A 14,344-nucleotide genomic window follows, 5' to 3' on the forward strand; every position below is an offset into this window, starting at 1 on the left:
AAGAGTCAATGAATATGCAATTAGATAGCAAAATGCAAATTGAAACGAGATACCATTTTTTTGCATTCAAACTGAGAAAAATAAAAAAGGTGGTAATCTCCTGGGCAGGCAAAGCTGTGGGAAAATACTGACTTCTATACACACTTGGTAGTGTAAGAAATGATATTCTTTTTGCAAAGTATTCTTTATTACAATTAAAAAATATACATGCTTTCTTATTTGAAAATTTCCCTTTTGGATACTTATCTGACAGAATTTTTGGTATTATAATATGAACAAACATATAGCCACATTGTTGATAATAGGAACAAAACCAAAAAACAATTTGAATGTCCATCGACAAAGATCTGTTTGAATAAATAATAAATTATATTTTATATATATATATAGAGAGAGAGAGAGAGAGAGAGCTATGAAATAATACGCAGTTATTAAAGCAGTCTATATTGATACATATTGACTTGTAAGGATCTTCCGCAATAGAATTTTTTTAAATTTCTTTTTTGTTTTGTAGTGCTCGGGGTTATGTCAAGCAAGTGCTTTACCATTGAGTTACATCTCCAGTACTTTAATAGAATTTTAAGTAAATACCACCCCCTCCCCCAAAAGTTATAGGATTATATTTATTTTACAATTCTAATTAAAAACAGATACACATTTGTACTTATAGTCTCAGAGGAAAAATTATGAAAGATACATACTTAATCACATGAGAAAGTGGGTTTGGAAATGGAAACTTAATTTTACTTTAAACACTTCAATATTTTGAATGGTACAATTAGCAACACATACCTTCTTATTCAAATAAATGAAATAAAAAAAAATAAAAAATCTCCCTAAGGGTAAGTGCAAAGAAATAAATGGGGGAGAATATGAAATATTAAAAAAAATACCAAAAGATAAACCATGCATTTACTATTATTCAATTATGAGATGTTATTATATCATGTGTTTTTTTTTCAGCTATATTATTTTACTTCTTTGTGGTATCCTTGGTTATCTTATACAGTTCAGAACTGACTAAAACTGGCTAGGTTCAGGTTAGGATGTCTAGGTTACTGATGAACAAAAAGGAGATAGTGAATTTTACTGGGCTAAGGTGTCAGGGCAGCCATGGGGGTGACAGGGATGGGGATCTATTTTAAAAACCACCAAACAGGCCAATACAAAAAATCTGTTTGTTGGGTGCAGAAAGAGTAGAAACCATAGCTTATGGCATTATGCTGTGTTCTCGCCTGCACTGAGATCACAGTGGTCCTGGGACAGGAAGTCTAGTAGAATGGTTCAAATGCAAGTAACTCACCATTGTAACAAGCCCAGTGCAGCGGTGTGTAGCCCTGGTTGTCTTTGAAACAACAGTCCTCCTCAGAAGGAGTCATCTGGAGCAGCTCACTCAGCCACGTGGCATGGCCCCTAGCAGCTGCATAGTGCAAGGGTGTCCTCCCTCTGGAATCTTTACAGAGGATTGACACTTCTTGTTCCAGCAGCATCTGCACACATTCCTCGTGTCCCGTCATAATCTGTGTATGGCAAGGAAAACACAAAACAAGTCTTTGAAGGGCAGAAGACTCAGGAAGCAAGACAGCTGGCGAGTGATTCTGGGCTCACAGGAAGCGCACCTGTGCGTGGGCCCTCAGGAAAGCAGGCTCTGCCATGCCTCCAGAGGGAGGTGGGACAACCCCAGCAAAACCCATACCAAAATGCCTGTGAGCATCAGCATTTTGGAAACATCCTTTGGTTCTCCAAACAACCATGAAAGGTAAAGTAGAAAATACCTGCTTTATAACAGGAAGATACAAGTAAAATCTCGTCTCCCCAACCCTTGTAAAACAGGTCAATTCTCTCTCTGTCTCACTTTATTTACCTGTATGTAGGAATAGGAACAATGATCTCAGAGGCTGTTGTGAGGGCTAATGAGATAATACAGTCATGTGATGCTTACTGACTGGGATATATTCTGAGAATTGTGTTAGGTGATTTTGTCATTGTGTGAACATAGAATGTACTTAAACAAATCTGGATGGCATAGCCCACTGCACATGTAGGCTACATAGCCTATTCCTTCTAGGATACAAACCTGTACAGTACAGCGTGTTAGTACACAGAATACTATAGGCAATTGAATTACAATGGTAAGTATTTGTGTATCTAAACATATCTAAACAGAAAAGAGAGAGTAAAAATAGTACTAGGTGATAGCAAATTTTCAGCTCCATTATAATCTTATGAGACCACCATTGTAAATGTGGTCCATCAGGCTGAAATGTTGTTATGTGGTATCTGACTACATATGTAAATGTCCCCAGTCTGTTGCATGGTCCACAGGAAATGCCCCCAAAATAAGAATTATGATTGTGACAATGACAACATAAAGTTCCTCTTCTTTCCACTTTTCAGGGTATTTACACTAATTCCAAATAGCAATTTTATGATTTCTGCCTTTGTGCATTTAGTGTTTTGAACATGCTCTAAAAAATAGTTCTACAGATATATACAAAGAATTATCCACAGAATATACACTTCAGCATCATTTGTAATGAAGAACAATTAGAAATTGCAGGACTACTCAAAACCAGGTAATCACTGAAAGAAATTATGGTACCTACATACAATGGAGAATTAGAAATGATAGTATGGAAAAATATTTAATGATATTGAAAAAATACCTTAACATACTAAAAGAAAAAAAGTCAGATTTCAAATTGTATCACTATTCTCTCTTGAAGGTTTAAGACAAATCTGTAAATAGGAATGAAAAAAAAAAAAAGACTGGAGATACACATACACCAAAAAGTGGTTATCTCTAGGAGATATGATTGCTGATGATTGTGGTTTTATTCCTCTGTGCTTTTAAAAAAACATTTTGCAAATTTTCTGTGATATACATGTATTGTATAATCAGAAACAGAACCAATCCCACCAATAGTACATATTCATGTACCTATTATTACACTCTGAAGTGAAATCTTAAGATCAGGACCAAAGAGTATCTTTTGGAGGAGTTTTTTTTGTTTGTTTTTTTTTGTTTTGTTTTGTTTTGTTTTTTCTTTTGGTCACCTTGTTCACAGACCTCTGTGGGCCCTGCTTTTGTTATCTGGGAAGTTCATAGTTGTCTCTTACCCTTGTTTCCCATATCTGCAGAGTGGGGGAGTTTGCCCTCTTGGGGGTACAGTTCTAGCAGGTGCACTCTTGGGGGCTGAGGGTCCCTTTAAGGACCAAAGAATCACCAGTGTTTGTAACCTGGGCTTGTAGTTTGATTGGTAACACAATTCCCTCAAACAGTTAACTGTAGTCAGCGTCTGGTCTGCTGCTAATCACCTGACATGAAGGTAATCTCACTTGAAGACTCCATCTAGATAGACTCCTTGTCTTGGTACCTGGCTCATTCCTCTTTCCCTCAATCGAATGGACCGAGATCATAGGAAACAACAAACAGGCTTGCACATAATTTTGTAATTTCCTTTCGTCTGGCTGAAGGTAATTGGCTATGCTATGAAACAAGTTTTTTACTACAAATTCAAATAGGGAAAGAAGAGGGGAAACAAACTCATTGAAACAGTGCCGACCAAAGCTGAGAAAAATGTACATACCCCTCTGTGTAAAGCTGTGCATCCCATGATGTCAACAGCATCCACATTTGCTTCCTTTTCAAGTAACAATGACACAGCATCAATATGTCCATATGCCACCGCAAGCATCAGTGGGGTTCTAGGGAGAGAGATGAATAAGCATTTTAAAAGGAGACAACAAATACTTGGAGTGGGAGGATATCTCTCTTTTTATTCTTGACAATTGCTGCGTATTTTCTGTGTCCTCAATTTGCTATATGCTACGTGGATAAAGGAATCAGTCTCTGTTCGAACAGCCATGTGGAGGGCATTGTGGAAAGATCCCTAGGGGTGAGGCAGGGAAAGACTCCTTTCTCAAAGTATTCATGCTAATCCCCTCAGTTTCAGAATTAGGCAGCATTTACCAAGCATCAGTTGGGTAGTGAGTGCATGTAGAAGACCCTCTCAATTCTATGAGAGAAGGTCTTTCATAGTATTTTCTATGTTGGACGTCTGCTCAAGATTTCATTTGAACAAAGCATCATGGCCTTCAAGAAAAGCCTTACAGGTGTAGTGGAAAGAACAGAGTGCTGGATCCCGAGGCGGCTTCTAGGTCTGACTGGGCCTTGGCCCATGCACCTGGGGCTCGTCAGTGTTTCTCTGCTCTGCATTTTCATTTGTAAGAGAGGGTAGGGAGTAGGCCAAGAAAAGAAGAAACTTTGACAAATAAATTCAAGGAAGGATAAAATCTGAGAGAAATTTTTAATAAAGGAGCAAATCTTTTGGGGTCTGTCTTTAGCCATTATTCATTAAAAAATGGGAATATAGATAGCTTCAGAAGAGGATAAAGATGGTGAGAAAGATACATAAAAATGTTCAATATCTCTAGCAATTAGAGAAATACAAATTAAAACTACACTGAGATTTCATCTCAGTGTCAGAATGGCAATAATCAATAATACAAGTAACAATAAATTTTGATGAGGATGTGGGGGAAAGGAACACTCATACGTGGCTGATGGGACTGGAAATTGGTGCAACCACTCTGGAAAGCAGTGTGGGGATTCCTCAGAAAACTAGGAATACAGCCACCATTTGACCCAGTTATCCCACTCCTCAGTATATATCCAGTGTGTTTAAAATCAGCATACTACAGTGATACAGCCACATCAATGTTTATAGCTGCTCAATTCACAATGGCTAAGCTATGGAACCAACCTAGGTGCCCTTCAACAGGTGAATGTGGTATACATACACAATGGATTATTACTCAACCATAAAGAAGAATGTTTTATGATATTTGCCAGTAAATGGATGGATCTGGAAACTATCATGCTAAGTGAAATAAGCCCATTCCAAAAATCCAAAGGTGGAATATTTTATCTGATATATGGATGTTAACACACAGTAAGGCCAGGGGTGAAGAACAAATGTTCAGTGGAGTAGATAAAGGGGAATGAAGGGAAGAGAGTGGGAATGGGAAAAGGAAACACAATGGAATGAATCTGACATAACTTTCCTATGTACACATGAGTACCCCACAGTGAATCTCACCATCGTGTGTACATGCATAAGAAATTAATTAAAAAAAATAACTAGGTAAATGGAATAAAGATTGGCAGAGGGAAGGAAGCAGGAGCTAGGGAGAGGGAAGAGGAAGGAGAGATACTGGGGTCTGACTTAGAACAAGATATATTCCATGCTTTTATAATTATGTCAAAATGGATTCTACTGTCATGCATAACTAAAAAGAATCAATTAAAAAAATGTGGGGAGAAAGAGAGAACAAAGGAGGAAACACAGAAACAGTCAGATAAAGATGATTTTCCAATCAACAAAAGGGTTAAGGAAATCAACAGACACTTCACAGAAGAAGATCTACAAGCAATCAACAGATATATGAAAAAATGTTCAACATCTCTAGTAATAAGAGAAATGCAAATCAAAACTACCCTAAGATTCCATCTCATCCCAATTAGAATGGTGATTATCAAGAACACAAGCAACAATAGGTGTTGGTGAGGATGTGGGGAAAAAGGTACACTCATACATTGCTGGTGGGGTTGCAAATTAGTGCAGCCACTCTGGAAAGCAGTATGAAGATTCCTCAGAAAACTTGGAATGGAACCACCATTTGACCCAGCTATCCCACTCCTTGGCCTATACCCAAAGGACTTAAAATCAGCATACTACAGAGATACAGTCACATCAATGTTCATTGCTGCTCAATTCACCATAGCCAGATTATGGAACAAAACTAGATGTCCTTCAATTGATGAATGGATAAAGAAACTGTGGTATATATATATACAATGGAATATTACTCAGCCATAAAGAATGATAAAATTATGGCATTTGCAGGCAAATGGATGAAATTGGAGAATATCATGCTAAGTGAGATAAGCCAATCTCAAAAAACTAAAGGACGAATGATCTCGCTGATAAGCGGATAAGGACATATAATTGGGGGTGGGAGGGGTTAGCGTTAGGGTTAGGGTTAGGTTTAGGGTTAGGGTTAGGAGGGAGGGTGGTAAGAATGGAGGAAGGAAGGACTGTATAGAGGGAAAAGAGGGGTGGGAGGGGTGGGGGGGGAAGGGAAAAAAATAACAATGAATCAAACGACATTACCCTATGTAAATTTATGATTACACAAATGGTATGCCTTGAATCCATGTACAAATAGAGAAACAACATGTATCCCATTTGTTTACAATAAAAAAAAGATAAAGGTAATTTTTTCCATGGAGATATGGCCATCCCACATGCTTTTCCCTAATACACACTCCAGTGCAAAGCACCTCATTATTCTAGGGCCCTCGCCCGTGAATTTCATCTAGGAATATATCTCCCTAACTTAGAATCCAGCAGTCAGTCCTCTTAGCTGCTTAACAGATCAACCAATTACCTCTTGTGAGTGAAATATCAACCCGAGGTCAAGTGTGAGAACACTTACTGTCCTTTGGCATCTTTCACGTCAACCACTTCTGGGTTGTCCGCAATTTCTAATAATAGCCGCAAACACAGGGTGTGACCATTAATGACTGAAAAAGAAAACAATGGACATTGTTTTAACTACAGATCTCCCTCCAAAGTGAAACTTATTTGGACTTCAAATCAGTGACTTGCATTGCAACTGACAGATACCCCTGGGTCTCCAGTTCAGGATGGCTTAGGGGCACAGTCTGCCCTGGGGCTCATTTGTTTTCTTCTTTCTTCCTGTCAAGGCATCTGATTGCCACCTTCCTTGTCTGGTTCGTGTGTCCAGGGGTTTTTCTTAAACTTGACATTCTTTCTTAAGTCTGTCTGTGGATAGGACTGGGATCTCTCCCCGCTTGTCAGTGTCCCCTTTTGTTCCTCTAAGAGACTCACTCAGTTCTATACAATCCTGCTGCAGCTACCTGCTTCCAACCCTTTTTAAAAAGGAGAAAGGAGAAGGAGGAAAAGAGAGAGGAGGGAGACAGGGGAGCAGGAATAGAATAGGAGGAGGGGAGAGGAAGGAGCTGGGAGGAGGTGGGTGGAAGAAAGGCGGGGAGAACAGAACAGGCCTGCCTCTTCGTCTGGGTCTCTTTGCATTCTGAGGTGGACATTCTAGCAAGGGTTGCCATTGGTCAGTGGCAGCCTAAAGTAAAACATCAAGCCAGAAAGGTGTATGTGATCCATGTGTTCACTACTCATTGGTGACTGACTGGCACTCTCAGGAGGCGTAGGAGTAGGCCCCTGTGGTGTCCAGATGTCCCTCAAACCACAACCTGTTCTCTGCCTTCCAGTGGCTCTAGCATGATGCAGGCTGCCCTCATGCTGCCTCCCTCCTCTCCTCACTCTCTCCTGCTGGACTGTGACTCAGATGCCTTCTAGGTCCCTTCCAAGGGCCGCTGGTCCTCAACCTGCCCGCTTCTCACCCAGCAGACAATGTAACAGACAGGAATGTGGCTCCAACCTGTCTCAGCCTTTACTACTGGGCAGGAAGCAGGAGTCTGAGCACCTGGGAGTTGCTTCTTTTGGAAGATAGTGGTCCCTGGGGTGTGGGGTTGCTGGGATGCAAGCCTTCCCGGATGATGGTGCCCTGGACCAAGGTACTTTCCTCATCTGCTGAATGAAACCCTGAAAAGGCCTTATAACAGACAAGACTCTTGGGGAGTAAGATGAGAAAAAAATATGTTTAAAACTGCAAACATGACCTACTCTCCTCTCTGAACAATAAGAACACCATAAAATACATTGAATTTCCCCTGTTATGGATGTGGAGAGAGAATAGACACAGCTATGTCACACTGACAAAGGCTTTTCTCAGAGCTGCATTTTACAGTCCTTTTATTGTTTGCCAGTCTTGAGAGAATGCTAATTTAACATCGACATAGTTTTCAGGGACAATACATATTAGAATTAGCTCACATTTATCGACACCACTCAAATGAACTGCACGAATAATGCCCACATTTTGTAGACCATTGCATTCAGCTCATTTTCAGCAATATTCCATTTATGTATCTCTGGAGGAAATTTTGTGGATCAGAGTTATAGGTAATATATTGTTGCTGCTGTTGTCTTTTTTTTTTCTAAAAGTGTACTGAATCTGTTACCATTGTTGGAATATACAAGGAGTTTAATGTATGCCTAAAAGGAAATGATTACCAAAGGACTGAAAGCTGGGTTCCTGAAGATGGAGGAACAATATACTTTGACTAGTTCCTGTTTCTATATCAATTTGTTATTTTTTAAATGTTCATAATCACACTAATTCCAAGGATATTTGAATTTTGGCTAAACATAACAAGAACAAAGTAATCTAAGTCCATATCACTCATCCAGTGTATTGGACAGCAAAACAATTTCTACAGTTGTGCTTTTTCTCCCCCCCACCTCCTCCTTTTTTGTACAGTAGCTTTTTTTTTTTCTTTCTTTTTTTTTTTTTTTTTTTTTTTTTTTTTTTTTTTTTTTTTAGGTTTCCTTCTTAACGCTTTTATTCAGTAGACTTTTGTACAGTAGCTTTTTAAACTTAGTAGTCCTCAGGAAAATTTAAGTGCCCCTTAGAGTGAAAGTGTAGCCAACTTAAATTCTCCTTGGCTTCCCACACACTATACTTTCCCTTAACTGCCTTCGAACAAAAAGATATTAACATCTTTAGCTGTACCCTGCCAGGTCCAGCTTTGTCTCTGACTAGCTCAGTCTCTCCCTGGCTGTGAGTGACAGACATTATTCATGCTACTCAAAGAACACAACTGTTCCTGCATCCATCTGTGCCAAAACCTCTAGTATCCATCCTGGCTCTTCACAGTACTCCGAGGGTTTCAAACAGGGAAATGGGCCTCTCGAGGGAGTTGAAAAAGGTTCTGGGTAAGCAGATCCTCAAGCTACAGGCTAAAGCTCCTGCACAGCAGACATTTTGTAGAGAACTGCGTCAAATGACAGCCCGTCTTTTTAATGAATGATGTGTAGGAAACCTGAAGGGAGTGAGTTTTCTTTACCACGAGGGGGCGCCCTTGGCCCACACCTACATGAGGATTGTGCCTCACTGTTCACCAGCTTATGCAAGGGCTACACTGTCTTCTACAATGAAAATAGGCCCTTTGTATTTGTAGGGAATTACCTGGTAACTCGGTAGGATGCTTGCCTTAATAATGGGCAACTGCTCTTAAAATGTGAGAACAAAAATTGAACATTATAATAATACCACGAATGCCTACAGGGCAAAAAGACCAAACGTGATGGGGAATAAGAATTTGTAATTCCACTACAACAGCCATCACTGACCTCATGGCTAAAGTTTTTTTCCAGCAACAGTCCTTTCCAGATAGTTAGACAGTAATCGGTTTTTTTTTGTTTTTGTTTTTTTTTCAGTCTGTATTCCATCTTTTCAGTGGCTTGGAAGTTAAAGAATGGAGATGGAATACTTCTACAAGGTCTATCATTCCCAGAAAGTTTTCCCCAAAAACAAGAATCATGAAGTTAAAAATAATCAAGAAAAACCCTAAAACCTGTCTTTACTCATTCAATACAACCACATTTCATTGTGTAAGGATTACTTTTATTTATAAAATCATCTCTACTAATCTCATCGAAGGCTAATATCACTGACTTTTCCTGGGCCCAAAGGTATTTATGCCTTAGCTGAGCCAGAGACTCTTCTACCTTATCTTTATATCTGTGTATACAACTGTAAATATTGACAAAAATTTTCACAAGCATTGGAGGAAAATTCCAGAAAAGACAAACTACTTACTTTTTGATATATACATGTACTTTTTAAGAGTTTCTATTTTTACATCTGATGCATCAAGAATCAGAGCAAAAACTAAGGAGCATCATTTAGGTTGGTAGAATGATGTACTGATTGGATCACAGTCTGATGTTTCCTTACATGAAATAGACCTGCAATATCATTAATGTCATGCTTTAAAATGCCATGTGATTTTGATGTGGTTTGTTCTATATAACTTATTCTGAGGATCACATTTTATCTTGTCCTTTGTTCACAAAATTTTGTGGTAGCTTTTGATCAAAGGTTCAAAATAGTCTTTTGAGTTAAGAAAAAAACCAGATGCTGTTGGTCAGAGAACACCAATCATCTCCAAAGGGATATCAGGTCAAAAACTTTATGGAAGTATGTAGGTATATATGATGTTGAAAGAAAATCAATATTTTAATACTGCCAACCTTTTATTCATACTATGAATGGGCCACAAAACTAGTATCATTAGACCCTTGACCAGACTTACCTGAGGCGTGAAGCGGCGTTCTTTTGGTTACATTGTCTTTCACAAAGATGGATGCACCCTGATTGACAAGTGCTTCCACACATTCTGTGTGTCCCTTAAAGGCGGCCAGATCCAGAGCCGTGCGGCCTTTCTCATCCCTGATGTCCAGGTCCACCAGTGACTGCAGAAGGACCTCCAAGGCTTGATGGTGCCCATTGTAGGCCTGTAAAGAAGAAGGAGGGACTCGCAAGCTCACGCACCTCACATCCTACATCATCCATACAAGGGGCTGAGTTTCTAAGGCCACTCCAAAGAGTCTGGGTTTTCTGGCAAATCAAAGCATTAGACTGAAAAACTATAATTTACAAAACTTACAGTTACATATGAATTTCTTCATGTTCTTTCTCTTTTGTGAAATAATTTGCTCCTAAGGCACAAGGTGCATTAGTGTATTTCTTAACCTGCCAGTCTAATTATCTAATATACAATGAATAATTTCATGAATTAATATTTTCTTTGACCTATCAGTTCAGTCCTAAACATATCAACTGACAAAATGAGGAAAAGTTTCAGGAGTCTTTTCTGTTATTAAAGTTGGAGAAAACAATAACCGAAAACATTCCAGAGTTTGGAATTCCACAGAGGTAGGTAGACCTTTCCTTATAGTCCAGCACTTGACTAAATCTAACCATGTGATCTTCGGCAAGTTTTTTAATTGTACTTAGAGTTTATTTCCTCATTAATCAAATGAAAGCAATAAAAACTGCCTCCTGGGGTTGCTGTGAAGATGAAAAGAGAAAAATTGCACAGGCCTTACATAATGTCTTATATGTAGTTGATGCTTCTTCTCCTCTCCTTTATTTCTTCCACTGATTATAATTAAACCATAGAAACAATTAAGGAAATATATAACATGTACCAGTGCCAAGGTCAGATCTATTATGAGGTCCTACGATATGTCAAGATTTAAGAGACTTTATACCAAAAAGCAAAACTAAAGGTTTGAAGGATAATTTTGGCTCAATCTATAAGGTAAAAAATGTCTATACTATCCCACCCCCACTCCCAACAGGCAAGAGACATTGAAAATAAAAGAGAGATGGGGTTAAGATTATCTGGGGGAAAAGGATCAGAGAGGGAAGTAAAAAAAGAAACCGAGAGGAAAAACATGTCCCCAATGTCTAGGCAGTCAGTCCCCTCTTTTGTTACTTGCACCTTTTATTTTTCACTGTAGCTGTTACTGAAAGCACAATTTATTTGAAAAAAGGCTTAGCACAAAGGATTAATCTCCGTAATGTAAAAAGAACTCTTAGAAACCATTTTAAAAACTAGGAAAATGTGCAAAGGGCATGAAGAGGCAGATCACAGAAAAAGAAATGTGAAAGGCCAACAGACATATGAAAAGCTATGTAAATTTTTAAAGTACTATTTTCAACTGCCACATTGGCAATGATTAAAAAGTTTGGTCATGTCCAATATTAGTTGAGACTGTGACAAAAGCAATCTTATACTCTGTTGGTGGGAGTATAGATTGGTATGACATTTGTGAAGGGTGATTTGACAGTTTCTATAAAAATTTTTTAAAAGAAACTAAGTTGCAGGCAGCATATATAGCATGACCTCATTTATATAAAAAGCAAATATATGCATTATATACATATCTATATTTATAGGTAGTTCTATATTCATAGAAAAATTTCAGAAGCATATAAAAGAAGTTATTAATGGTGGTTACCTCTAGAACTGGGAGGTAGAGTAATGAGCCTTCACCTTATCTTTTAAAAAATGGCTTAGAAGTATTTTTTTCCTGTGTATATGTTAATAACCCTAACAAAAATGAGATATACAAGAATCCATAGGAATTAAGACTACATTTAAAAAAGACTATATTTTTGTTCATGATTAGTGTTATTTTTACACATTATACAAACATTATATATGACATGCAACATAATAACTCATAAGCTGATGAATCCCAAATTTATATCCCAGTCCCAAAATCTCCCTTTACTTCTAGCTTGTATATCCCACTGTCTCTTGGTATTTACACTTAAAAGTCTAATAGGCACCTCAAACTCAATTCTTCATTTTCCTCTCCAAACTTGCCCCATCAGCAACCTTCCCCAGCTCAGTAAATGGCAACTTTATCCTTATTGTTGCACAAGTCTCAAAGCTTAGAGTTATTTTTGTCTTCCCTGTTCTTAAGTACAGGACTGACGTAGCCCTGAACAAGGTTCTGGGACAAAAGTACAAGTGGGCACTGAGGAATAGCTCTCTCCCACCTTGCATGCCCTGGGGTGGGGACGCATCTGCTCAGAGAAAGGCACATCTTTACCTACTCGTGCATGTGCAGGTATCTGCAGGAAAACGACTACCCCTATACCTGCTCTTTTTTTTTAAAGTTTTAATTGTAATTATTAGTACATTAATTGTACAAATCAATGGGTTTCAGCATCATTTTCACACCTACAGATATCATTCTTCAATCACGCCCACCTTCTCTTGCCTCTCTCCCCTCTTCTAAGAAAAAAGAACAATGCTGGAGCTATCACGATACCTGATTCATACCTCTGTTCTAATTCACACGAAGGTGTGGTTTGCCTCCTAACAGCCCTCCATGCCACTTCCCAGGTGCCACTGTCTCTACTCTTTCTTTACAATGTGTTGAGAATCTACCCACTTCCTACTAACACCCTCCTGGATAATGTATCAAGTTTTGCCATAATCCTGGCAAAAGCTTCCCTTTCCATCCTGTTTCCCCAACAATTTACTAGTGATACTGCCACCAGATTACATCTTCCCAAACCCAAGTTGGATCATATCACTCCTTGCTTAAAACTAACCTATAGCTTCTTCCCTCATTGGTAATGAAAAAGTACCATGACCAGTCAGGCCATCAGGATTCAGCTTCCCTACCCTCTTTTGCACATCCCTTTGCTCACACTTGCCCCCTCTGAGTTAAATACATGCATTTCCTCTTCTGGGTCATTGCATCTTTGTTTCCTCTGTCTGGAAAGCTCTTCCAGAGAGCTACAAAGCTCTCCTGCTTCTTCTGTTTGAGTACTACCTTATCAGAGAGACTTCCTAGAGAGGCTTTCTAGAGCAATAAAATAGCCCTCCACTCTCCACCCCACTTAGCCTGCTTTATTTTGTCTTTGTAGCATGCATTACCATCCAATACCTGTTATGTGTCTATGATTTGTTTGTGTGTGATTGATGGGACTTTATATGGGCTCTTCACTGTTGTATCCTACAATCATGCTTGGCACACAGTAGGCACTGAACGATTTATTTGATGAATAAATGAGGACTTACCATTTATTCATTTTAGTGGTAGAAATACATTCTTGAAATAGCAAAGATTTATTGAGGGATTTTTATGTGCTGGGCACTATGATGAGTGCTCTAGCATCTCATTTAATCTTTGCAAACAACCTTTTTCATAGATGTAAAGAACAGAACAAGCAGTGTTAATGCACTCATTTGTGACCACTTAGTTAGTGACAAAGTCAGGCTCTGAACCCAGAATCTGTGACCTAAAACCATGCTTGAAGCATATAATTTTCCTCAGTAATTCCATTTAGTTGACTTTCAGGTTAAATACTTTGTGTTTACATGTAATGGAACAGGACTGAATGATACTGAATCAAAATCCAAATCTCCACTGTAGAAGGCTCGACATAGAGATAAAGTGATTTGAACAGAACTATGCAGTAAGAAGGTACACTTTTGGGACAAATTTCTGAACTATTGCTCTTTTACTGCACGCACAGCCTCTCTTGAAATAGGAAAAAAATTCTCATGTATCTAACTTTCTGATCTATACTTTCTGTGTAAACCACAATTGCATGGAACAGTGAGTTTTCATTCCAACCTGAATTCTGAAGCAACAGTTAACTTATACTGACTGTTTGCTGTGCATCAGACAGCATGCACTGGATATGTATTGCCTCATTTAATTCTCACAACCGTCAGGGTTTAGATACTCTTGTTGTCCTCATTTTACCAGTGAGGACACAGCTTTGCATGGAGAACCTGGGTTTAAAGGTGGAGACTTACCTGCAGGCTTTTCAAGAGCAACTATGAAAAGGATGCTATCTG

The 14,344-nt window shown here is 38.7% G+C and overlaps 1 protein-coding gene across 4 annotated transcripts in view; it reads right to left on the minus strand.

The window, feature by feature from the left end:
- The window catches only part of Ankrd44 (ankyrin repeat domain 44), a 292,156-nt gene that overhangs the window by 12,588 nt on the left and 265,224 nt on the right, over positions 1 to 14,344 (minus strand). For all 4 annotated transcript variants that reach the window (XM_047544306.1, XM_047544304.1, XM_047544305.1 and 1 more), the window contains exons 18-21: positions 10,265 to 10,466; positions 6,502 to 6,589; positions 3,591 to 3,708; positions 1,304 to 1,520 (exon numbers count right to left, since the gene is read on the minus strand). In XM_047544306.1, the coding sequence (XP_047400262.1) occupies positions 1,304 to 1,520; positions 3,591 to 3,708; positions 6,502 to 6,589; positions 10,265 to 10,466 (625 nt within the window). The remainder of the gene's footprint in view (positions 1 to 1,303; positions 1,521 to 3,590; positions 3,709 to 6,501; positions 6,590 to 10,264; positions 10,467 to 14,344) is intronic.

The sequence above is a fragment of the Sciurus carolinensis genome, chromosome 3 (genome assembly GCF_902686445.1).
Source record: "Sciurus carolinensis chromosome 3, mSciCar1.2, whole genome shotgun sequence".
Classification (NCBI taxonomy): Eukaryota; Metazoa; Chordata; class Mammalia; order Rodentia; family Sciuridae; genus Sciurus; species Sciurus carolinensis.